Source organism: Carlito syrichta, unplaced genomic scaffold (genome assembly GCF_000164805.1).
Source record: "Carlito syrichta isolate Samal-C Ts95f unplaced genomic scaffold, Tarsius_syrichta-2.0.1 Scaffold308662, whole genome shotgun sequence".
Lineage (NCBI taxonomy): Eukaryota > Metazoa > Chordata > Mammalia > Primates > Tarsiidae > Carlito > Carlito syrichta.
In genome coordinates, this window is record NW_007252758.1 from 423,467 (window position 1) to 448,058 (window position 24,592).

The 24,592-nt window shown below is 36.5% G+C and overlaps 1 protein-coding gene across 2 annotated transcripts in view; it reads left to right on the plus strand.

The window, feature by feature from the left end:
* Positions 1-1,992, plus strand: part of LOC103267999 (exocyst complex component 6B) — a 420,217-nt gene extending 418,225 nt beyond the window's left edge. For both annotated transcript variants that reach the window (XM_021716280.1, XM_021716279.1), the window contains exon 17: positions 1,684-1,992. In XM_021716280.1, the coding sequence (XP_021571955.1) occupies positions 1,684-1,808 (125 nt within the window). In that variant the 3' untranslated portion in view covers positions 1,809-1,992. The remainder of the gene's footprint in view (positions 1-1,683) is intronic.
* The last annotated feature ends 22,600 nt before the right edge of the window (positions 1,993-24,592 follow it).

Below are 24,592 nucleotides of genomic sequence, written 5' to 3' on the forward strand. Positions count from 1 at the left end.
TATCAAGTTTTCTATTATGGCTTTCATCAAGTAGTTGTACAATTTTTAGAATTTTATGCTTTTCAAGCTTTCATTATTTGGGCTATATATGATAGAATTAATTTATAAATGGCATTTGAATTATCTTCTCAAAGCAAATAGAAACTTCAGTACTGCTAATTATGCTGTATCATTTATCTCCTTCCATTTGAGTCACTGTTATTCTCATAGTCCCTGCAACCTAAATTATTAGCATTATTTTTAAAAGTAAGTCAAGGATTTTATGAAACTCTGTTATGTCTAAGATGCCCTCAGGTAGAAAATATTTTTAAAAAACAGAAATTTCCATCATTGTTCGCAAATTGTCATTTGAATCTATCCAGCAACTAGCTATTGGAAGTAATTTTTCAGGCATATATGTAAATATCTTTATGGATTTTAGTAATTTCCAAAGTAGAATATGATACTAATCTCTAAAATTTCTTAAGTTCAGTCCTAGAGAAAAATATAATTGAAAAGAAAACATTCTTTTGCATGTTTGCTTTGAACAAATACTTGAGTTGTTTTTTGAGGTAAATAGTAGATTGGATATTGGCTTCATAGAGAGAATTAAAGACATGGTAACTGTACAACTTTTGAATGTGTTCTGTGTGTGTGTGTGCACGCGCGCACACATATGCACACGCACACGCGTGCACATGCATATGTATGCGTATAGGGAACTTAAGACCTTTTGATTTCATAATAAGCTGGGCTCAGGGACAATAAAACTTGACATTCTTAACTGTTACCAGTTTTTGTCCCTATAGCCCTGTGCAGTTATCTTCTTGTTAACGACATAGAAGCCAGAGTCATAAACTAAGCATGTACCCAAGGCACCACTGTAAATTGCAAGTAGCATTTATGTAGTCTCTGTAACCTAAGACAAAATTGGGGTAGAAAGGAAAAGAAAGAATTTTTGAGAGTAGAATGGAAGTAGAAGTCAAGGACAAAGAATACTCTAGAAGAACAGACATGTGCAAATGTTCCCTAAGTTTTGCAGTCAGCTTTATTCATATGGGCCTTTTCATATTTGCTAATACTCCTTTGCTGGAAAACCAACACTGGATTGGGGCAGACTCTGCTTCTGGGGGTGGGAGTGTGTGTGTGTGTGTGTACATACACACGCATGTACTGGCAATAATGTACTCATGAGATAATACAAATAATCAGTGAGGGAATAATTAATGATGTGACAGGGAATATTTTTTGATAAATGCTTGGAGAATGAGGTGACAAGCGTGAAATTAGAAAATTCCTTCAGTGATCTAAAATATAAATAGCTTCAGAACTGAAAAGAGTTTCACAGCTGAAGATTTTATTGTGTTGAGAGGAAAAACTTTTTTCTCTCCCCCACTCCCTCCTCCTTTGCAAGTTGTTTGTCCATTCACAAAACAAATACTCTGAAGCCCAGCGCGGCTCATGGGAATAAATTTCAGGTCGAATTAGTACAGTTTCCTTGCTGTCAGGATGCTGGAATTAATGGTGTTTTGATGACACGAATTTTGAAGGGCAAACAAAGAAGCTGAAGGGAGAGAGACATGACTCCTTAGAAGCTTGGTCCTCCTCTCCCCCAGCCTCTCTTGTCTTCCCTGTCATCCGTCTGCCAATCTCCCTGTCCATGGTTAGTTAAAGGCGCTTTTTATCCTCTTTTCTTTCCCACAGAGTTTGCCAGATCCGGCCCGGTGCCTGGGTTCCAGGAGGACACGCTGCAGTTGGCCTTCATCGACTTGAGACAAGTAAGTCTTTGTGTTTTTGTTTTTTGTTTTTCTTTTAAGATGTGTGACTGAAGACCATCAGGTCTTAAGGAAAAGGCGGGGGGGGATTGGCGTTGGCGATTCACACTGGAGACCTAAGGGTTTTTCCCTGTGTTTGAGGCCACCTCTTTTATTTAGCTATCTGGGATTCTTAGCTATGGTGGAGTTAAAGGTTTTGTGGGTGGAAGGGCAGGCTGGGGGTGGGCAGAGGAACCCAGAGAGTAGAGGGACTCAAGTGACCCTCAAGTGATGCGACCCATTGTGCTGTAGTTGGCTTCTGCAGACACAGCAAAAAGATAACTCAGCAAACCAATGCTAAGCAGGTGCACTGATCCAGAGACTGCCTGCTGCTTGGAGAACTTTTGTTTGCAGATAATGTGGCCAGCAGCTTTTAAGACAAATGAAACATTTTACATTCTGGAGTGTTGGTGGTTTGTTGGCTTTTTCCTCCTGCCTTAAGTCTTCCCATCTTCTCCTTTGTAGAACGTGGTCAGCCATGAGTGACTGAATGGTCATTTGTGAAGATGATTAACAAAGGCCCAAACCAGTCATACTAACCCTATTAATGTGAGGAAAGCTGTTACTTAGGCGTACCTGAGCTCTGGCAAGCCCATTAGGTAGAATGAGTCAGTCAATGGGACTGTTTCTTGCAGATTCAAATGGGCAAGTTGGTAGGCCCTGGTGGTTTGGATATAGTAGAGCAGAATGGACGGGGGCCCAATGAGGGAGAGAGTTAACTGGGCTCTGTCATCTCTTCACTCTGAAGATGGATGGGGTTGGATAGAAAGTGTGAATGAAGTAAGAATCAATGACTGATGCTTCTCTCCTATTAAAACAATCTTTTTTTTTTGTCTGTTTTAAAAAGGGGGCTGGCTTTGTTTCTCCTGCCATAATGATTCAGTGCCTCTTGTTTTCAGAGCTGACATAGTTTGCATTCTGAAAACTTTTGGATGCCCAGGGTACTTCTTAAAGCTGTAGGACCCCTTGTATCGGTAGTCTCCTTACCACTGTGACTTGATTCATGCTGGAACAGCTTTTAACCAATAATGGATGGCCTGAGCCACCCCTGAATCCTGGTAGATGGGTAGTGTAATCTGTCATCTGATGACAATTCTGGAAAGCCCTGCTAAGCGGAAAACAGAAAATTGTGTGTCTATAGACCCGCCAAAGTTTGAGGATTCAGGCTGTGTCCCGGAAACGTGTATCAACTTAATATTTGGGGGCCAGGGTGGGAGTTCTCTTACACATAAAGACTTTACCAACATGATTACAAATAAAGCTGAGTATCTCTTCCCACACTTAAGACCTTCTACCTGTAGATTCAGCAACTCAACTGAGTTGTTTAGGTTTTAACCCTTTGAATGTTATAAAATTGAAATATTTGGATTTTGCTAAGGTGTTTTGTAGGGTGGTATCTGCTGGATCCCCCCCCCCCCATTTCTTTGCAGGAACTTCTAAGCCAATTGACTTTTCTTAGAAAGCAAAAATTGAATTTCATTGGAGAAACACATCCAAGGAAAAATTTTTTTCCATTCTCACTATTCATGAAAAGGAAGCATGGCCATTCTCTCTAGTTTGTGGTTTTGGTCCCTATGGAAAGCAACTAGTGTGCACAGAAATGTTAACTAAGGGAGTAAGTTTGAAAGCACAGCCAAAATAAGGTGGATCTGAGCTGTGGATGAATGCTCCAGTACTAGTAAGCTCTCAGTAAGCTCTGTTGTTTATGCTTAAGTTCTTATTTTCTTTTACATTTCTGTTCTCAGAGTTACTTCTATAATGGTTTAATGGTAGAAACGAAAACTCCAAAATTTTACTGATAATGAAAGAGTATTGAATCTATCATCTAATTTCTACCTATATCTCTCTCTATCAAAGCAGCATAAAGGAATAATTTTTCTATACTAAATCCTTTGAAAAAGCTTCCTTAGCTCTTGGTCCATAGCTCACTATTAGCAGGCCTCAGGTAGGTTGAATCACTGTGAGAAAAATGATCCTTTCACATCCTGTGCTGAAAATATTTATCTTTTAGCATTTCATCTTAGTCAGTCTCAGAACATATTTTTAATGGACATCTTTTTAAAAGGAGACTTCTGAACAATAGAGATGCTCAAACTATGAATAGAAAACCTGAGAGGATATTTTCAGAGGAGGCATCCTGGCATCAAATGATGCGTGATTAAGTATCCTTTTGCATGTACTCTTTAGAATCCTAAAAGAGAAATTTTGAATTTTGTGGTTGGAGGCTTAATTGTAAAAATCACGTAGTATATAACCTGTGGCTTGATACTTAAATCTCTGTACAGCACCCTAGACTATGCTTGAATATTCTCCTTGAAGAGAACTAACTCACTGCCCCAAAGCAGCAAATTCCACCTTAGAGTAATATGATTATCCGAAAGATAATTCTTAAGTTGGCTAAAATATGTCTCACTTAACATTGGCCCTTTGAATCTTTATATTTTTATTAATGCATTCCCAATTTGGGAATGTGGGCTTGCTTTCTCCTCCTCATTTATTGAGCTTCCTATTTGCTAGTAGTTGACTGAGTCTTTTACTTGTAGCATTGTTACCTAGTCCTCATCTAGTCTTTACATGGTTGGTTTTATGGACCAAAATTGGAGACTACTCTCATTGGTCCATGCTTTTCTTTCAGACCTATTGTTAACAACACAAATGTTTTTCATTCTAGAATGGTCTGAATCAGTTATCTAGTTGATTAGCTGATTTAATCACTATGCCTTTATAAATCAAAGATAAAAATATTAAACAGGAATGGCAGAAGTTAAAGGAAGAAGTTAAAGTTAAGGCACATTATAGAGGATGCACCAATGTAACAAGAGGATCTGCCCCAGTGCCGTGCAGCAAGGATATTTTTTTACTGTCATTGAGAGTACTTGCCTTATTGATTTATGCATATGTTTATTCTGATCATGCTTTCATGTTCTCTTGCTTTAAAGAGTTTCAGACAGTATAAATGAATGATAATTTTTAAAATATTCAAAACATGAAATATTTGATGAAATTATCTTTGTATAGACCTTAATAGCAGAGTGTCATTTAAAGCTATAGAATTTCATTAGGAAGAAAACTATATAGCAAAACTATTCATCCTTTTCATCTGTCCTGTCTATTCTCACTTTCCTACTTCTTAAGAAAAAGAAGGAAGTGACATTTTGAATACACAAGGTTTTATGATATTTTACATTTGTATAGCACTTCAGAATTAAAGTATAAATGAGTTAAATCTCATTCATCAGATCTCCGAATTTAGAAAATTTGTAATTAACAATAATGTGAATTAGACAGTACAAATAAAATTCCCCTTATGTAATATTTTATATTTTTTATATTTATAAGTTCATAAAAATAGGATTGCAGTACAACTTCACATACAAATACTAAGTATATGTGTGTATTTCTATCAAAATCCAAATTGAAGTAATGCTAAGTCATAAGAACAACTTATTAAAGGCTTATTTAATTAACTATCTTGAAGTGGCATATATACTCCATGTACTAATAATTGCTGGCCTTTAATGGTTTATAATTGAGAATTATAATACATGGTCAATAGTAGAGTCTCAGTACTTATTTGATACTTTAACAGTAAGAATGGTTTGTATTTTTTTTTCCCCATGGTTAAACATTAAGTAGGTAATGCTGATGAACATTAGAATTTGATTTTTATTTCAGTTTATTTTATCAAACTCTGAGTGCCTACTATACACAGTTGACAACTTAAGTACTATGGGAATATGCAAATGAGTATACTATAATCTCTGCCTTCTGCAAGCAAAAGGGTAATCAGCAAATAATAATATAATATAAAGCACACTGTGATAGCATTACATTAGAGAAATTAAGCCATTGTGTATTTTTCAATTATTTAAACATTTTTTTGCATAATAAATAGCCCCACATCAGTTTAAAACAAGAACCATTTATTAAGCTCTAAATTCTACAGATTAGCAAGTTAGGGCAGTTCAGGTGAGTGCATTCACACTTTGAGGTCATCTGCTAGATTGGCTAGGGATAGGTTGGTTTAGGATGCCTTAGCTAGGCCTACTCTTCTCTGCTTCATGTGATCTCTCCTGTACCAAGACCTAACCCAGGCTTATTCACATGGCATCTTAGCAGGGTTTCAAGAGAACAAGAAGAAATGTGTAAACTCTTTGAGGCCTACTCTTAGAACTACCAGACCAGTATGTCTACCACATTCTTTTGGCTAGAGCGAGTCACAAGGCCTGCCTCAATTTAAGAAATGGGGACATAAATTCTAGTTAGCACTCTAGTTGAGATACAAGACATATAAACGATGCAAATCTAGATCAATGTTGTGTCTATAAGTACAAAAGGGGGCCATGAAGGCGACAGGCCTTTGTGGGACTGAGTAGTTATAAAATATTTAATGGAAAAGTTGGAGAGTCAAGCTGAAAGAAAGTCAGGCATTGGTGAAGGAAGAAAGTATTTCAGGCATAGAAAGTTGCAGATTTAAATTTTGTTTTAAAACATAGATGTGGTTTCACTAGGATCTATACTGTCTTTCCTCTTTTAAATGTTAATCTCTTTAAAACCCCATTTCTTTTTTTTTTTTTAAACAAAACCACATGATTATATCATTAGATCTTTTTTTTATTTGGAAAATATAATCTCTTTAGAAAGTAGATTAGAGAAAGAGAAGAGAGAGGAGAGAGAGAGAACTTCACCTCCCCATGGTAAGAAAGGGGGTCAAAGCTAATAAGACTAAACCCCTATTTCTTAATGCCTCTTTTTTAGTCCTTGTTTTTTGCTGGTCAGCTTCCCCATGTACCTCGGGGTTTTTTTGTTGTTGTTGTTTTGGGGGTTTTTGTGGTTTTTTTTTTTTTGGTACTGTCTCCTCATTAAATGCTACTAATGGCAAACTATCCTGAAACATTTCACATTTCTGTTATTCACATTCATTGTGTGGGTGTCTTAACTTCCCCAGATGATTATTTGTGTTATTTACCTACTTAATGTAGTTTATCTTACATGTTTGACCAAAAGTTTGAAATGTTCTTTTCCTTAGTAACATTACATTATTCTCTGTTCCTTGGTCCCAACTGCTATTTACTTCTGATGTATACTTAAGTTTTTATAAAGCTGAATGAACTAGATTGTGACATTGCATCAGATCTCCTGAATGGAGCTTGTTGGCAACAACTCTTATACAGCAAGCCATCCCAAGATATCTAGGGCTTTTTTTAGATTGAGCTGTTGATATTCCCTCTAGGCCAGTTATTCCCCAATTCCTAACCTGCAGTCTAAAGTAAACACAGTGCATTTCCATTGCAGACATTTAACCTACCTTAAAAACAGCTATAGGACCTAAGAGAAATAGATGTGTATTTCTTTTGGGATGTTGAACAGATTCTGCTGTTATTCTTCTTAGAAATATAGAGTAGTCAGTACCAGTTAGCAAAACTTGAGAACAATTCAAGAGCCTAACTGTGTGGAGCTGTTCCTCCTACTTTTTTTCCTGTCTTGATCCTATTCAGTAAAATTTTGGTTTTTGAAGCAAATCGCCCAAGTCCAGTGAACATTATGTTGTTCCCAAGAGTAACACTTCCCCTTTGCTTGATTGCTGTGGCTCATATGGAAAAAATCTTAACTTTGCTTAATAATTATCTTCAGTAGAAAACTAATATCAAAAACTGATTTTTTTCTGATATAGCACATATCAAAATTATATATAGTACATATAATTTTTTGTAAATGTTTTACCTTAAGCAGTCTAAACTACTACCTAAGTAGGAGACTTCATAGGAGAGAGATAGGGGCAGAGCAGGCCCACATCTCAAAAGGCCTAACGTATCAGTCTTCTGTTTTTCATCACGACCATTAAGCTATTAACAGGAAGCCATCTCTCACGTGTATTTAATATTGGTGCTGAACCTGCTGTAATGTAACTTGGGTTTTGGGGGATGACCTGTAGTTTTTCTAAGTATTTACTGAGCAGTTGCCAAAGAGTTTTGATGGAAATGAGAAGTGTGGGGGGTATGTAATAGGGAAAAGTTTTTATGAAAGAGATATTCTTGGTGAAGGAAAAGATTGAGAACCCTCTAGTAGTAAACTATATGGGCCAGTAATGTTGTCAGTAGAAATACTCTCCAAGTACTCAGTTGAAATAGTCTGTTGATCTTCAGATTATGCATGATCTTAAATAATGTGAAAATGGAAATCATCTATACCAGAGTCAGAAATCAAATAACTCGATAACTCATGGAATTGGAAGATGTTATTACCATGACTGATGTGGATGGCAGGATTAGAAGGAATGGTTTAGGCCATAACATACATTATATTGGAAAAGATTATGTGTATCATTGATGTATTAGCATGTTTAAGTTGGGAAGGCAGATCAGAGACGAAATCCAGAGTCATGGTGTCCCAAAGGCATTTAGTGGTTGGAAGAGGACATAGTAAGATATCAGACCACCTGCATATATCTCTTTGCCGATACAGAGTCACTAAATGTCCTGCAGACCATATTTCAGATCTTGACATAGGCACAGCAAGAATTTGGATATAGATATAGACATCCCTGATCAAGAAGTGTTCATTTATTCATTTGTTTATTCATCAATACACCCAGCACTGGTATAGGCAGTGGATGTAACACAGGGAATAAAACATGGTTCTTTCTGGAGTTAATATTCCCATATAGTTGCCTATGCTTGTAAAGCAGGCCTTCTTGGCGTTCTGTTAGTCCCATCATCTCTCTTCAGGTAGCTGTGGTGCTCCAAGCAGATGTCACTATCTAGATTTTTATTTTTATACTAATGCTATATTGTTCAGTTTCAGGGAACAGCTGCAGAGTTTTCTGGCAAAATTTCCAGAGTCAGGCCAGTCTGCTGTGCTCTGATATACAGGCTTTCAGAAAAGAACTTTTAACTCTGGTTTGGCAGACTGACATAAATAAAATGGTCAATTTCAAAAGGTGGTCCTTTGGTTTTGGGGAACAGAAGTTTCTGGTTGTTTTGTTAGGATTTTTTTTTTTTGCCTATGTTGTTTTGACAGACACTTGTAACCTTCAGGCTGATACCTCCAACATCAAAGCAAGCTCTGGAAGGAAATAATTCCTGTTCCTAAGAGAGGAGAGGGAGAGCTAACATCTTCTGGGCCAGGCTCTGTGAAAAGTATCAATAGGAACACTAGAGAATAGACTTCATTGAACTAGACCTTTGTTTAGACTGGATCAACATATGTAAGGATAGAGCACAGATGAGTAAGAACTTCAGTTACTAGGGTGCTTCAGCAGCTCTGAAAACTAGATATATCTCCTTGCTTTTCTTGGGACATTAAAAACTAGACCCATCAGAGGAAATTAATAGGAAGAATTGCCTATAATATGTAATAAATTCTGTGATTTGCTGAGTGTCTTTGGTTGATTGGAAGAGAATCCACTCTAGAACTGCTGAGATTTTGTCTACCTTATACCAGCTTCTTAAGTGGGAAGGAGGTGAGCTTGGAAATTTTATCTCAGGGTTTTTTTTGACTTAACACAGTTCATTTTTTGCAGGTCAGGATTTCATGAAATAATATCCAAAGAGAGCATAACTTTTTGATATAGAAAAATCATGTAAGATTTCATTTGCCTGCCAGGAAGACACCAACATTTAACGGGCCAAATGGCATCATAACATGTTTGGAAGGCCATTTTCTATTCATTATCCTTTCACTGTGGAAGTCACTTTGGCACCTTCGAGGTCTAATTTCTTAACGTCCTCAAGGAATTGTCTCAGGAGGTTGGGACTCAGAAGAGAGGGACTATTAGTAGTAGATGATAACCATATGAAGACCATATGGTTTAAAAATTTTTTTTAAAAACTCCTTAAAATTTTTTTTTAATAGCAAAGAGGTTCTTGAAGGGAGGGTGGAAGACCTGATGAACTCCACTGTGTATTTTCCAGGGCTTTGGTTTTTCTTAGAGAGCAAGCATACCCACTCAGTATCAATGTAAGCCCCAAGTTATGCTTGGTAGAGAGGCAACTTCTAGACTTCTTTTGGGTCTTTCTCTCTAGACGGTTTGTGTATTTGGAAGTGCTGGCTCATAAATGTCAGGCACTGTTGGCCCTGTCAGGGTCCTTAAACTTTATAAATGGCAGATATGTAAAGATAAGCAGTGGGTGAAGGTTATTCAGTTCAGAGCAGTTGCTGACAATCTTTTGGGTAGCAGAAGACAAAAACCAGGCCATTGGCATATTTTCCCATTAAAAATTAATTGGATTGGATTTGGCCTTCTGACTAAAAGAATTAGCCTCCCAAACTAAGAGTATTCATTGTTATTGCCAATCCATATCACCACAGTCTTGAGTTAGATGAGGAGTCTAACCTAAAGCTGAGTTGTCCAGTTCTTTCTATTCAACTTGGATACTACTCAAAGGTTCCACCAGCATATAGAATACTCTTTCCAGTAGGTGTTAGAAGGACCTTTTGCAGAAGTATGAATCTAGTCTATGAAAACCCTCCTGCTCCTCAGCCCAATAGAACAATGACTAACTTTTAATGTGGACATGGTACCAGGATCACTTTAGATAACCTCATAACCATGTCTGTCAGTTCAAAGGACAGGATTCCATTCCGTTTCAGCTCTTGAGTGAAGAACTAATAAGCATAGCATAGTAATTCACCTAGCAATTGCTACCCTAGTCTGTAGACAGCATCATCAGTTCTCTCATGTATATCATAAGAGACCCAGGTAATCTATGACATCATGTTGCCTGGGTTAGTCTGAGACATTGCACCACTTTCTTCTTCTCCCAGCAAGACAAGCCTGAGAAATTGAAGAAGTTTCTCCCTTACTTCCAGCACATGGCATGAATATAACTATCTATAGACCTAGAACTTGATAGTTTCTGAGACAATCACATCTTTAGAAGAAAAGACAGGAGAGTCAATGTCAGTTAATTTCCCTGGGAGTAGTAGTGGTAGCAGAGGTTGTTGCCCCAGTGTTGGCTGAAAGGAACACCTGCTAGGTTCTGAACACAAATCTCATCTCCACTGACTGCACACTGCCTAGCATCCTATAGTGTAGGACAACTCATTGACCAAGGAGAGGCCTTGGTACTAATTTCTCACGTTGCATTCTACTAAAAACCGCTGGAGGGCAGCAGAGAGTGACAACAGAGGTCCAGATTTAGGGAACTGGGGGATATTTTAGTTTACCAAGAAAGTAGCCCCCCCTTAGCTATAAGAGAATTAGCTACCTGAGAGCCACGGTTACCAGCAGGGATCCCTGTGGAAAAGGGCCAAAAAAGACAAATTCAGGAACCAGAATGGGTAAAGATATGAGGTAGGGCTGACTGGGAAAGGGAAACCAGATGGCATCAGTGAAGGTAGAGAGTCAAAATGAGTCTAAAATGTCAAGCCCCAGGGGGACAAATGAAGATGGGAGAGGAATAAAATTGTGAATGAGAAAAGGAACTGCAGGGAATGGCAAGCCAGAGTGAGACAGTTGAAAAGACAAAGGTACAGTCAGGAGAGACTTAGTCTCTGAGGCAATGGTACCCAAGATGGAGTCTTTTGTAGGGTTCATATCAGCAAGAAGGGATCCTCAAGGGCAGTAATTGAGCCACAACCAAACAACCCTTTCTGTGAGATTCCCATCTCTTCAAGTAGCTGCTCCTTAATTAGCTAGGATAATTTTTTTTTTGGTCTGTTGATTTTAAGGGTAAAATAACTCATTGAGAATGTGGAGAGAGAAAGAGAAATGATATGGCATTCTAAGATGTGATTCAGGAATTCTTATACATGAAATGAAATTGAACAAAGACATGAAGCCCTTATGGATAACATTTTTGTGAAAGGAGAGCTCATTTTCCTAGAGTAGCTTTTGATCTTCCCTTTTCATGTTTTATACTATAACGCTTGCTAATAATATACAGTTGAAAAGAAAAATAGTCTTTGATGATTAGTTATCTAGGCAAGATCCCAATCAATCCAGGAACTTAGGATCTGTTCCTAGTAGGTTAGTTGAGAGCTATGTTTGGAGTCTCTTAAAAATGCTGAGTGCTCAACAGTTTCCCAGACCCCTTAGGTATGGAGAAAGAAAACTTGCTTAATCTATTAAACTTCTAGTGTCTCCTTCTTTTTCCTTAACTCCTCAAGCATCAGGAAAATGGGACTTCTGTAACCACAAATTCCAGGAGCCTTACACTGGTTGGCAGGACAGCATAGTGGTTAAGAACTTTGGAATTGGGCAGACGTTGTGTTTCTTGCTGTGATATTTGGCAAATTATTTGACATCTCAAAAATGTTATTTGCTAGATTATAAAATGAAGATTTTAAATAGCATATAGGTCTTACAATATTAGAGTAAGCTTTAAAGAAGACAATGTGATTATGTTGCCTAATATTTGGTAAGCATATAATCAATGAGAGTGGCTATTACTATTACTTCTACTATTGCTGTTATTATGCTGTGAAGGCCTACTTGAGAAGTCTTGGCCTGCATGGGGACAGTAACTCAATGAAAGTTAGATGGCTTAGAGAGGTCTCTTAACTTTTGCTGATTGATTACTTAGGATACTTGTGCCTGTGGCTACTGGCACATAATGGGGCTCCTGTTGTTTCTCAGGAAATTAGGAATTGAGAATGGTAACTATTAAATGTTCTGAGCTCTTCTGAGCATAGCCGTGACTGAAAAGAACATAAACCTTGAACTAATTTTTTATATTTAACTAAATTAGAAGTTATTTTCTACATTAAAAAATATTTATTTATTAAAATATTACTATAGTGTCTTAAAATAGTTTTTAAGGATTAAAAATAAAACCTAACTAAATCTTTTTATCTTAACACAACTGTTTTTGTTTTTGCAGGGCTCTTGCTGGTCTTTTTTATAGGCTTATTTGTAACACCTATGTCATTTTAGACTCAACTTTTAAATGTAACATATCTTAAACAATATTTAAAACTGCTGGTTCTTAAATCAATTTTATTCAGGTATAATTTATATATAATAACATGTACATATTTTACATGTACAGTTCCATGAGTTTTGATAAATATATATACCCATGTAACCACCACAACCAAAAACATTTTTTTTTTTTTTGAGTTGAAGTCTCACTCTGTCACCCAGACTGTAGTGCAGTGGCCGCTCCCGGCCACTGCAGCCTCGACCTGCTGGGCTCCGGCGATCCTTCCGCCTCAGCCTTCCAGGTAGCTGGAACTACAGGCGCGTGCTACCACGCCCGGCTACTTTTTGATTTATTGTAGAGATGATGTCTTGCCAAGTTGCCCAGGCGGGTCTCAAACCCGCAAGGCTCAGGCAATCCACTCACCTCAGCCTCCCAAAGTGCTGGGATTACAGGCTGAGCCACCGAACCCGGCACCAAAAACATTTCTATCATGCCAAGAAGCTTCCTTGTGCTTCTTTATAGTTAGTCTTATCCCCTTGCCCCCAAGCAACCACTGATCTATCTGTTCTTCAGCATTATAGATTAACTTGTATTTTACATAATTCTAGAATTTTACATAAATTAGTACTTCTATATAAATTCTAGAATTTATATTCTCTGTGTACTCTTTGTATCTGGCTTCTTTTATACAGCATAATATTTTAGATTCATCCACGGTGTTAGATGTATCAATAGTTTGTTCTTTTTATTGATGAGTTATATTTCTTTATATGTATATATCATAATTGATCTATTCACCTGTTGATATTTATGAACATTTTGTTGTTTCCAGTTTGAGACTATTATGAATAAAACTTCTATGAACATTGATGTACAAGTGATTGTGTGAATATATTTTTTATTTCTCTTGGTTAACACTAGGAGTAGAATTATTGGTTCTGTGGTATATGGATGTTTATTTTTTTTAATGTCAAACTGTTTTCCAGAGTGGTTGTACCATTTTCCATTCCATTCTCTCCAGCAGTGGATGAAAGTACCAGTTTTTCCACATCTTTTTTCAATACTTGATCTTGGCAGTATTTTGTTTATTGATTTATTAAGGCAAATTAACATGCAGTAAAATTCACCTGTCTTCATAAACAGCTGTATACATTTTTATAAGCATATATAGTTGTATAACTACCACCAAAATCACAGAATATTTCCATTACTAAAAAATTCCTTTATTCCTCTGCTCTGACTCTCTTTCTCACGTTTCATTCCCCAGCAGCATTTACCCTGATCACTGACACTGTAGTTTTGTCTTTCCCAGAATGCTATATAATAATAGTAAAAGTATGTTTCCATTTATTTAATTTTATCTTAGCATATGCTTTTGAGATTCATCTATGTTGTTGCATCTGTTCATACTTCATTTTTTATTGCAGAATAATATTCTATACTATGAATTATTCATTTACTCATTCACCAGTTGAGTATATTTGAATTATTTCCAGTTTGGAGGTAACTTGAATATCATGAATAAAGCCACAGTAAATGTCTGTACAGGTTTTTATATGAACATGTTTTCATTTATCTAAATACCTGAGTGTGGGATTATTGTAAGTGTATGTTTAACTTTATAAGAGACTATCAGCCGGGCTCAGTGGCTCAGCCTGTAATCCCGCGCCTTTGGGAGGCTGAGGTGAGTGGATTGCCTAAGCCTGCAGGTTCGAGACCCGCCTGGGCAGCGAGACCTCACCTCTACAATAAATAAAAAAATCAGCTGGGTGTGGTAGCGCATCCCTGTAATTCCGGCTACTTGGAAGGCTGAGGCGGAAGGATTGCCGGAGCCCGGGAGGCGAGGCTGTGGTGGCCGGAAGCGGCCACTGCACTCTAGTCTGGGCGACCGAGTGAGACTCCAACTCAAAAAAAAAAAAGAAAGAAACTATCTAACTACTGTCTAAAGTGACTTTGTCATTTTGCATTTCCAGCAGCAATGTTTGAGTACTGCAATTGCTCTGCACCTTTTTTTAAACATTTTCATTACTCTAGTGATTAATGATGCTGAGTATCTTTTTTGTGTTCTTATTTAGCATCTGTATCTCTTCTTTTGTTATGTGTTTGTTCAAATATTTTGTCCGGTTTTTAAAATTATTCTTATTATTGAGTGGTAAAAGTTTTTATATATTTAATAGTCCATTTTCAGATACGTGTTTGACAATCTTTTATCTTAACACAGTGTAGGCTTTTAATTTTCTCAATAGTATCTTTCAAAAAGTTTGAGGGTTTTTGCTTATCATCTTTTTTTTTTTTTTTTTTTTTAGGAATATCCAGTTATAATGACATCAGTTTTTCCATGTCTCATGCTCTATGTATCCTATCTTAAGAAAGATTTGCCCAACTCAAGGTCACAAAGGTTATATATCCTATGTTTTTATCTAGGGAGTATATATTGTTAGGTTTTACATTTGGGTCTATGAGGAACATTTTGAGTTAATTTTTCATTATGATGTGCGGTGTGGTCAAGGTTTCATTTTTTGTGGCATTTTACGTTAGGCATATTTTATTTTAAAAAGACTATGCTTTCTTCATTGATGTGCCTTGACACCTTCCTCAGAAATCAGTTGATCATATATGTATATGTTGGTCTGTTCTAGATTCTCTATATTTTGTTCAATTGATCTGTCTGTCTGTCTTTTGCTGTGTCTTGATCTTTCTTTTATATTAAGTCTTGAAATCAGGTAGTATGAGTCCTCCAGCTTTTTCTTTTTTTCCCAAATTATTTTTTATTCTATGTCTTTTTTTTAATATGTGTATGTTTTAGAAACAATTTTTCAATTTTTACAAAAAGGTTTGCTGGAATTTTGATTAGGACTCTGTTGAAGCTTGCTGGAATTTTGACCAGGATTGCATTGAATTCATAAATCAATTTGGGGAGAATTGACATTCTGGCAATAATTAGTCTTCTAATCTATGAATATTGATCTCCATTTATTTATGTCTTTGAGTTCTTTCATCAGTGCTTTGTTGATGCCAACAAATCCTGCATACATTTTTGTTAGATTCATTCCGAAGTACTCCGTGCTCATTGTAAATGGTATTGTTAATTTAATTTTGATGTTTAATTATTCATTGCTAGAATATAGAAACATACCATTGTTTTTTGTATGTTGATCTTTAAGCTCAAGTTTTCTAAGCTCACTTATTAAATATGGTAGTTTTTTATACATCAGGGAGGATTTTCTAGGTGGACAGTTATGGCATCTGCAAATGAAGTTATTCCTTTCCAATCTAGATACTTTTTCTTTCTTACCTTTTTGCACTTGGAACTCCAGCATAATAATGCTAAATAGAAGTGCTAAGAGCAGATATCCTTGCCTTGTTTCTGTTCTTATGGGGAAGTATTCAGTTTTTCACCATTAAATATGGTGATAGGTGTAAGATTTTTATGCCCTTTGTCAGTTCAGGAAGTTTCTTTTAATTTTTAATTTGATTAAAGTTGTCGTTATAAGTGGCCTATCAGTTTTATAGACCATCATGTAATTAGCCATTATTTTTACACTTATAAGTTGTTTCTAATATTTTTCTTTATATTTAAATTGTAATATAATATATATATTCATACCTAAAGCTTCTTTATCTGAATTGCTCCTTAAGGCAAATTCTTTATGCAGGAGTTAAAAACATTTTAAGGCTTTTAAATGAATTTCTGATTCAAAAGATTATACCAATTTAATATACCTCTGGAAGTATATTCATGCATTAGTTTTACAGGAGTACCACCAATACAGGATCTTATGATTTTAAGGGGTTTTTTGGCTTAATTTAATATGTATAACAGGGTACCCCTGTTTTGAATGCCACTTATTTTTTGCTACACATAAAATACTGAGTGACCCATGAACATCAGTAAGAGTATAAATTTACCAATGTTCATATTTTCATTTTTTAGTGTCCTAATGATAGGTATTTTGCAATCTCATTTGATGCATCTCTAATTTAACCTTAGCTTGTTACAATCAAGTAGGAAAGACAGGACTAACACTTCTACAAAGTTAACTGCTAGTAAAAAGCAGCATGTGATTAGCATGCGAACATTATATGGATTTGGAGGAGGGAGATATTGCTGTGCCATTAGAAGTGATTCTTGCCTCTCTCGTTACAGTTCCCACAATAGATCAGTAGGAATTGATGTTGTTTCTTAGTTTTGTTTTTTTGTTTTGTTTGTTTGTTTGTTTTTTAGTTGGAGTTTCACTCCGACGCCCATACTGGAGTGCAGTGGCCGCTCCCGGCCACCGCAGCCTCTACCCGCTGGGCTCCGGTGATCCTTCCACCTCAGCCTTCCGAGTAGCCGGAATTACAGGCGCGCGCTACCACGCCCGGCTGATTTTTGATTTATTGTAGAGGTGAGGTCTCGCCAAGTTGCCCAGGCGGGTCTCGAACCTGCGGCTCAGGCAATCCACTCACCTCGGCCTCCCAAAGCGCAGGATTACAGGCTGAGCCACCGAGCCCAGTTTTATTTTGGTTTTTAGTTCTCGTAGAAGTGTTCTGTGGCCAAGACATTTGAGAATCACTGTTCATAGCGTCTCTGAACTGTTCATGGTCATCTGGGGAAATTTAATCCCATGCTGATAATAAAAAATATTCAAACTATTACTTGTCTATAATGTTACTATAGAAAAGAGCAAATTAGTCTTCTTTTGGCCAGCGAAGTTAAGGTGTAACTTCTCTATTTTCTGGACCATGTTTTTAAAAATGTGCTCTAGAGACCTAATCTAAAGATTGATGTATTCATCTAAGAAGTCTCCCAAGCAACAGGTTCCCTGTGGCAATATTATTGCCCTCTCATAAGCTGCTGCAGGTGCACTGTGTTGTATTGAGTGCCTTGGGCTTATAGAGACTTGGAGTGACAATCAATGGACAGAGAGTGGTTCTCAGAAGCTATAGGTATACCAAGGCTATAATAGATAACTATCTCGACAACAGTCCATTGGCAGCATCACTGAAAGTGAATGTGTGTTAGTAAGAGACATATAATAATCTTTTTTGGTGTTTATCCTACGTATTTGTCAATACAAGCATTGTGCACGTGTGTATTCATATATGCTTCCCTGTGTACTAAATCCAAGTGAGATTAGAGTTCCATATGATGCTTTTAATTTTTCTTTCCCTTATAACCTTTGAGAGAAATAATTAAAATAGAGAAGGTGGTTTTCCATGTGTTTTCCTAGGGTACCGACTTTGTCCCTCTGTTTTTATGCGTGGGCATCTCTTCTTTCACTGCCTGTTTGATGAAATGGTAAAGAAAGGAGACAAATAATTTAACTGGCAGGAGACAGTGATGGGTTGTGGGGATGGGGAAGAGACATGGAAGTGGATATATTCATGGTTCTTTCTGTTAAGTATGAGACTCTACTTTTTTTTTTAACTTGATCTGTTTTATGCTACTGCCACTGATGATCTTTTATTTTGTCTCTTCCTTTCTTCCACCTACTTTTAAAAAATCATCATCATCATCATCATCACATCATATAATTTGCCTGCTTAAAAAGCTTGAGAGCTCTCTGTTGCCCATAGAACAAAGGACAAACTCCTAGCAAAGCAGGACTGGTCCCAGCTTGTCTTTCTAGTCTCCTCTTTCTGTCACTCTTCCCCACATAACCTCTAACCAAACTGCTCTTAACACATCTCTGATCCCAAATGTGGGTAAGCTTTAGACTCCCTCTGTCTATCCCAGAGTGTTCTCTCTTGGTAGAGTAACAAACTCCTTCTCTTCCTTCACAACTTGGCTCAAATGTCATCTCCTTTATAAATCCTTCTCAACCTCTTCAGGCAGATTTAATTGTTCCCCCTTTGGGTTCCTGACATTTTGTATCTCTTCATTACAAATGCTCTTGTAATTACTTATTTAATCATCTGCCTTCGTCATCAGATTTTCAGGTTACCAAGGACAGAAGCCCTGTTTTATTTATCCTTGAATTCCTCCTCCCTCAGTGGGTAAAATAGTTCTTATTAGACACTGTGCTTTCACATTTGATTACTGAATGCATTGGCATAATATTGTTTTGTGGCATTTTAGAAGTAAATGGAACTAGATTGAATTTCTGAATAATATTTGTACTCAAACTCCCACAAATAAGTAGATTCTTCATTTTCCTCTCACTCTTTGCTCTTAATTCTCATTTACTTTAAACTTGTTAAATGAAGTGCAGAGGTCACAGCCCTGGGAAAGGCAGGACCAAATATGGAAAAAAGGGAATTTAGCTGGCAGCTCCTGGAACCTAGCACATGAGGACTTTATCTAGTAAGAGCTATGGGGGAGAGCTTCCAAGGAGGTGTACTGTGCAGCTAGATGGCTCACACAGAAAGGAGTATAGCTCCTTATCTGATAAATCACTCTTATTGCTTCAGCAGGAGATGACTTTTGAGGCTAAACACTTGGTCAGATTCTTCTAACCCTGGTGAGCACCTGGGTTCAAGTGTTAGGTATTGCTTTTTTGTTTCTATTCCCCAGTGGAGGCCATTTTTCTCAATGCAAATGTACCCTTGGAGTTCAACCAGAATCTCATCCTTGTTATATCTTTAGGAGACATATGTGGCCCACTTAACTCAATCCAAACTCTGCAACCAATTCACAATGATAAAATCTTTGTAGAAATGACTTTTAAAGTAGTCTGCAAATAATCTTTGCTGAAGCAGTGAAGAGTTTTTGAGTGAGTGGCTAATGTGTTAAAGATATAACATAGCCATATTCTGTATGCTAGAAATAGACTTATCTTCATCAGGTATGTTAATAAAACACTCTTAGTGTGCTATATTTTATTCTGGATTAAAATGTTCTAAAGCTAAGTTCCTGGTTTCCCCACTGCCTTCATCTCAATTAATGGCAGTTCTAATCTTCTAGGAAGTGGAACTTTAGAATTATCCTTGACTCTTTTATTTCTTTCATATCCCACATCCAGTCTGCCAGCAAGTTATGCTATGTTTTCTCTCTCCTCAATTATATTCTTTTAACTATCATCTTTCTTCTCCTGGCTCAAGTAGTTATTTCTTGTATTCTTGCAATAGCTTTTTGATTGGTCTCCATGATTCTGCCTCTGCCCCTTAGCAGGCCGTACTCAATATGGCAACAAGTGTGAAAAGTTACAACACAAGTCAGATCATATCATTCCTCTCCCCAAAGTTCCATAGGGCCTTCCTATTTCACGCTAAATAAGAACCAAAGTCCTTTTAATGATTTGCAAGATCCTACAGTCTTCACACACATGTACACATCCCCTGTTTAACTCTGTGCCCTCATCTTCTATTGCTTTTCTCCTCAGGCACCCTGCCCTCATTCTGATAGCCTCCTTGTTGCTTCTCAGACATACCAGGTACATTCCCATCTCAGGGCCTTTGCACTTGATTTGACCCTTCCCGGAATGCTCTTTTCTAGATACCTGTATTGCTTGTTCCTTCATCTTCTTCAAGTCTTTTTCAAATCACTTAAAGTTCACTTCATTGAGACCTTTCCTGTTTCAGATTGCAATTTTCCTTTCCAACTACTTCTGTCATGTCATCAACAAACCAAAACCAAAGCAAAACTCTATTCTCTTCCCTGCTTTATTTTTCTCTGAAGAATTATCATCTTTTAATATGCTAGCATACATCTTACATATTCCAAGTATTTTAATATACATCTTACATATCTTGTTTGATTTGTTCTTCCCTCAACTAAAAAATAATTTTTTGGAGGCAAGGATTTTACAGACAACTTTATTCGTAGTGCCTAGAACAATTCCTAGCATATGGTAATGTGTGATCACTACATATTTGCCTTAGCTTTAAGTACCTAGTGGTTAATAGCCTTTTGGACATGAACTTTTCTACAAAGCATGCTGATGCACCATTAAAAGCAGGGATTTTAGAAAAAATTTTTGATCAATAGTTTTAATGTGTGTTGCACATATTAGATATAAATTGTGTACCTCTCAATGAGATAAAGGATTTTCCCAAAAGTGTTCTTAGTTGTGGATTTATTTGATTCACAATATTGATTGATACATACTTGCTGATTCATGTCCCTGCCTAATAACATGTCACCCAGGATGATGATCATGATGATGACATATTTAGTATGGCGAGGATAACTGTGAGCCAGGTGCCAAAGTCTCTATCACAAATTGGCAGTGAGACTTAAGGAAGCCCAGCTTATCAAGAAGTGTGGAGGTCACTTGAAAATGGTCAAAGTAACTCAACAGGTCATGTTTGGTAGCTGTGTTTTGGCAAATGGAAAATTAACTCCTGATCAGAAAAGTGTGTTGTGAATTTTATTATTAAATAGGAACAGGGTATCCTCTTTTTCTAGCAGAATACAGTAGGGGATAATGAGGCCTGGAAAGTTTGGGAAACCAGTGGGTACCAGGTAACTGTGGTAGTCTGGGATAATGAGTGTCATTATACCAAGAAGAGAGAGGCAGGAGAAGTCATCCCTGCAATTGTAATAGTACAAGCGCAGTACTTTGAGTAAGAGTAATAATAATAGCAAAAATATTTACCCTAAGGAAGTGTCTACAATTCAGTAGCCTAACCTGAAAAGTGACAGAGAAATCTGAAGTAAGCTATTTAGGGCTAATAGGTACCTTCTGTTGCTTTCTTCATGTCCTTTCCCTTCATCCCCTTTCTCAGTATGATTCTCAGTGTCCTGGAGGATCTAGCCTGCTGAAATCTCCCACTGCTTTTACACAAAGCATCTAGCAACAACTCACTATTCTCAAGTAGCAAATTGCCTGGACAGGAATCATAGGATTTAATTGCTAAATCTGTGACTAACTAATTGCCTTGATGCTAGGGCTGGGAGGTCCAGATAGTCCAACCGACTCCTTGAAACACTGATGTTAAAAAAAAATTCACTCAAAAAGAATTTAAAAACTGTGGTTTTATGCTAGTTGTTCCCATAATGTGACTGGAAGGCATAGGTTTCAGAGATTTCTTTACTTTGGCTCCTACTTTTTATGAGGTAAGAGAGTTTTAAAAGTTTTGGCAAAAAAAGTCAGATGTGGCAGAGGTGAAACCATTAACTTTTTTCCTTTCTCTTTCCTATTTTCTTTCCCCAGAATCCAGTAGTAATTTTACATAAGCATGCCCTTCTGAAATCTCTTATGCAGAGCTAATGAGTCTTGAGTTGTGTAGTGTCTGTGGTTTTCTAGGCATATTTTCCCCTAGGAGAAAATCAGAACTCATTGCTTTTCATAAGTCATCCTTTTTTGCTTTGGAAAAGATGTTTTTTACTGAATTTCTAGTAGAGCTAATGCTAGAATTTCTTACAGTGGTAATGATTAGCATGGTTTCACCCATTTTTGTTCCTCTCATTGAGGTCCCAGAATAAAGTGGCTGAAAGATTAGAAAAAATTTAGTAATGATAATAGAACCACCTCCTATGGATCACCCCAGGATGTGGAGCATTGCAAAGTCAGGATACCTGTGATGTTGCCAGGAGCTAAGTGACCTTGGGAAAGTCTCTTCCTTATATTTTGATTTCTCTAATGTAAAATGATAATGATTACATTAGATAATCTTCATATTCCCTTTGAGTTCTTATGTTCTATAACTCTTAATCATCCGTACTTTCATTAGACTTGCCCTCTTTAAAGAAGTTTTCTTCCTTAAGTTTTTATGTGAAATTGCTAAAATGCCTATATTTGAATTTTAAAATGTGGCATTTATTTGGTAGGAAGCTTTTTAGCTTTCCTGTTATTAATGATCCTTAGCTTATGACACAGAATCCACCCAAATCTTTCAGTTAATACCTTTTAATCTGCATGTCTATACCTCATAAAACTTACTTAACTCCACTGGAAAAAAAAAAAAAGATTTTTAACAACAGGAGATGATCTGCTTGGTTTCTTCTTTCATCGATAAGGGTACCTGCATGGTGAATATTTGTATACCTAGCCCTGAATTGTACCCCACAATTTTAAATAAATAATTAAATTTTTTAAAAACCTGAGATAAGAATCTTTCCTGCGGGTAATGGAACCTACCATCTAGGTGTCGCTTTCCCCAACTACCTTGCTTTAGGGAGTTCTAGCAGTGAACTATTATTCCATTGTCTGAAGCAAGATGTTCCTGGAGAAAAAAAAAGGTCTCTGAATGTTCAGCCAATTTAGCAATTCATTCGCTGAGTGTTCTGAGATATTACAGGATATTATGTACAAAATTAAAATTTGTGTGGTCACTGCCCAAGAATCAGCACCATTAAGGATGACTGGACCAGAAGGTAAAACACAGGCCAGAAGAACTTTAAGAAAGGTATTTCTCCCTGAATTGTACCCCACATCTTTAAAATTAAAAAATTAAAAGGGAGAAAGGGTAAATGCATAGGAAAAAAAAGTTGGGCAACCCACCCCCCACACAAAAAAGAAAGATATTTCTAAGTTAAAAGAGGAAATCAATACATTGTGACCAGGTAAGACAAGAATCATCAACATCAGTGTCCCTTTAGATTTAGTTCAAGCTAAACTCTCTGATTGCCCCTTCTTAGGATCTATTTTTGAGCTTCTTTCCTCTATTCCTTCCTTAATATTGTTATTTCAGAGTTTTATCTTCAGTCCTCTGTTTTTTACGTACTCTCTATATTCTACCTGGCTGAAAATGAGTGTATGTGTATGAAAGAAGTGTGATGAGACTTGATTATTTAAAAAGGGTTATTCTGATTGTAATGTGGAGGAGAGATCGGTGGAGGACTTTTATAGACTTGGGAAGACAAACTGAAAGTTTCCTCAGTTTATCATTTGAAGTAAATTAAATATAGTCTTAATCCTAAAATGTGAGATAAATGAGCACCTAAAAAAGCAACGTTACACCTAAGCCCAGGTCGAGGCTGCAGTGGCTATGAGCATGCCATTGCACTCCAGCCTGGGCAACAGAGTGAGACTCCAACTCAAAAAAAAAAAAAGCAACATAAATGAGAATAATCTCACTTATGCATACTGATGCAAAAATCTAAAATAGAATTATCTAGAAAGGCATGGTTAGTAATTATTAACTATTATCACAGTTTCCCAGAATTTGGAAATTGAGAGTATATGGAAACTTGCTACCAATTACAAGAGATGAAGATTTTTGGAAATGTAGACTTAGATGTAATTGGGTAAATTGCTAGAGTCTTTTTGTTTTTTTTTTTGTTTTTTTTTAACTTTTAATTTTTTTGTTTTAAAGATGTGGGGTACAATTCAGGGTTAGGTATACAAATGTTCATTATATAGGTACTCTTGTTGATGAGGTGTGTCCCCCCTTCCCCAGGCAGATTCAGAGTCTTTTTGAAGAAGAGTTTAGCAATATACGATGAGGGGCATAAAACTGAACACCATTTTTGATCTGAAAATAATTTTTATTTTTATAAAGTTATGCAAAGAGGGTAAAAGAGAAATACAACATAAGATGTTTGTTACAACATTATCACTATTTTAATAAAGAAATATGAGAAGTATCACAAATATGTAATAATTAAGAAGAGTTAAAGTATTCCATGTTACTTATAGTTGAATATTGCTATTAAAATGATAAATTTGTGGACTAGGTAAATGCATATAAGGGGCATAATAAATGTCATAAATAAATAATAAATGTTTAAAAAATATCAGAAAATAATATATTCATAATTATATAATTATATAAAATGTATTTTAATATTACAAATAGGAGACTCTTGTAGAGTTTGAAGAATTATTTAAGGTAAAATTACTTGTGTCTCTTTCACTAAGTTTTATTAACTATGAAATGGAAATATTTTATTACAAAGTTATACATTTTTGTTTTAATTCTGATCTGTTAATTATTTATCCTATTTTTATAAATATGTTTAAATGGGCAGTATATATGAATATATCTCAAGAGATGCCTTAATATGAATCAGTCTATTCAGGATTGGAATCTTTCCTTCTTTCCCTCAACTGGGCCTGCTTGCCCCAA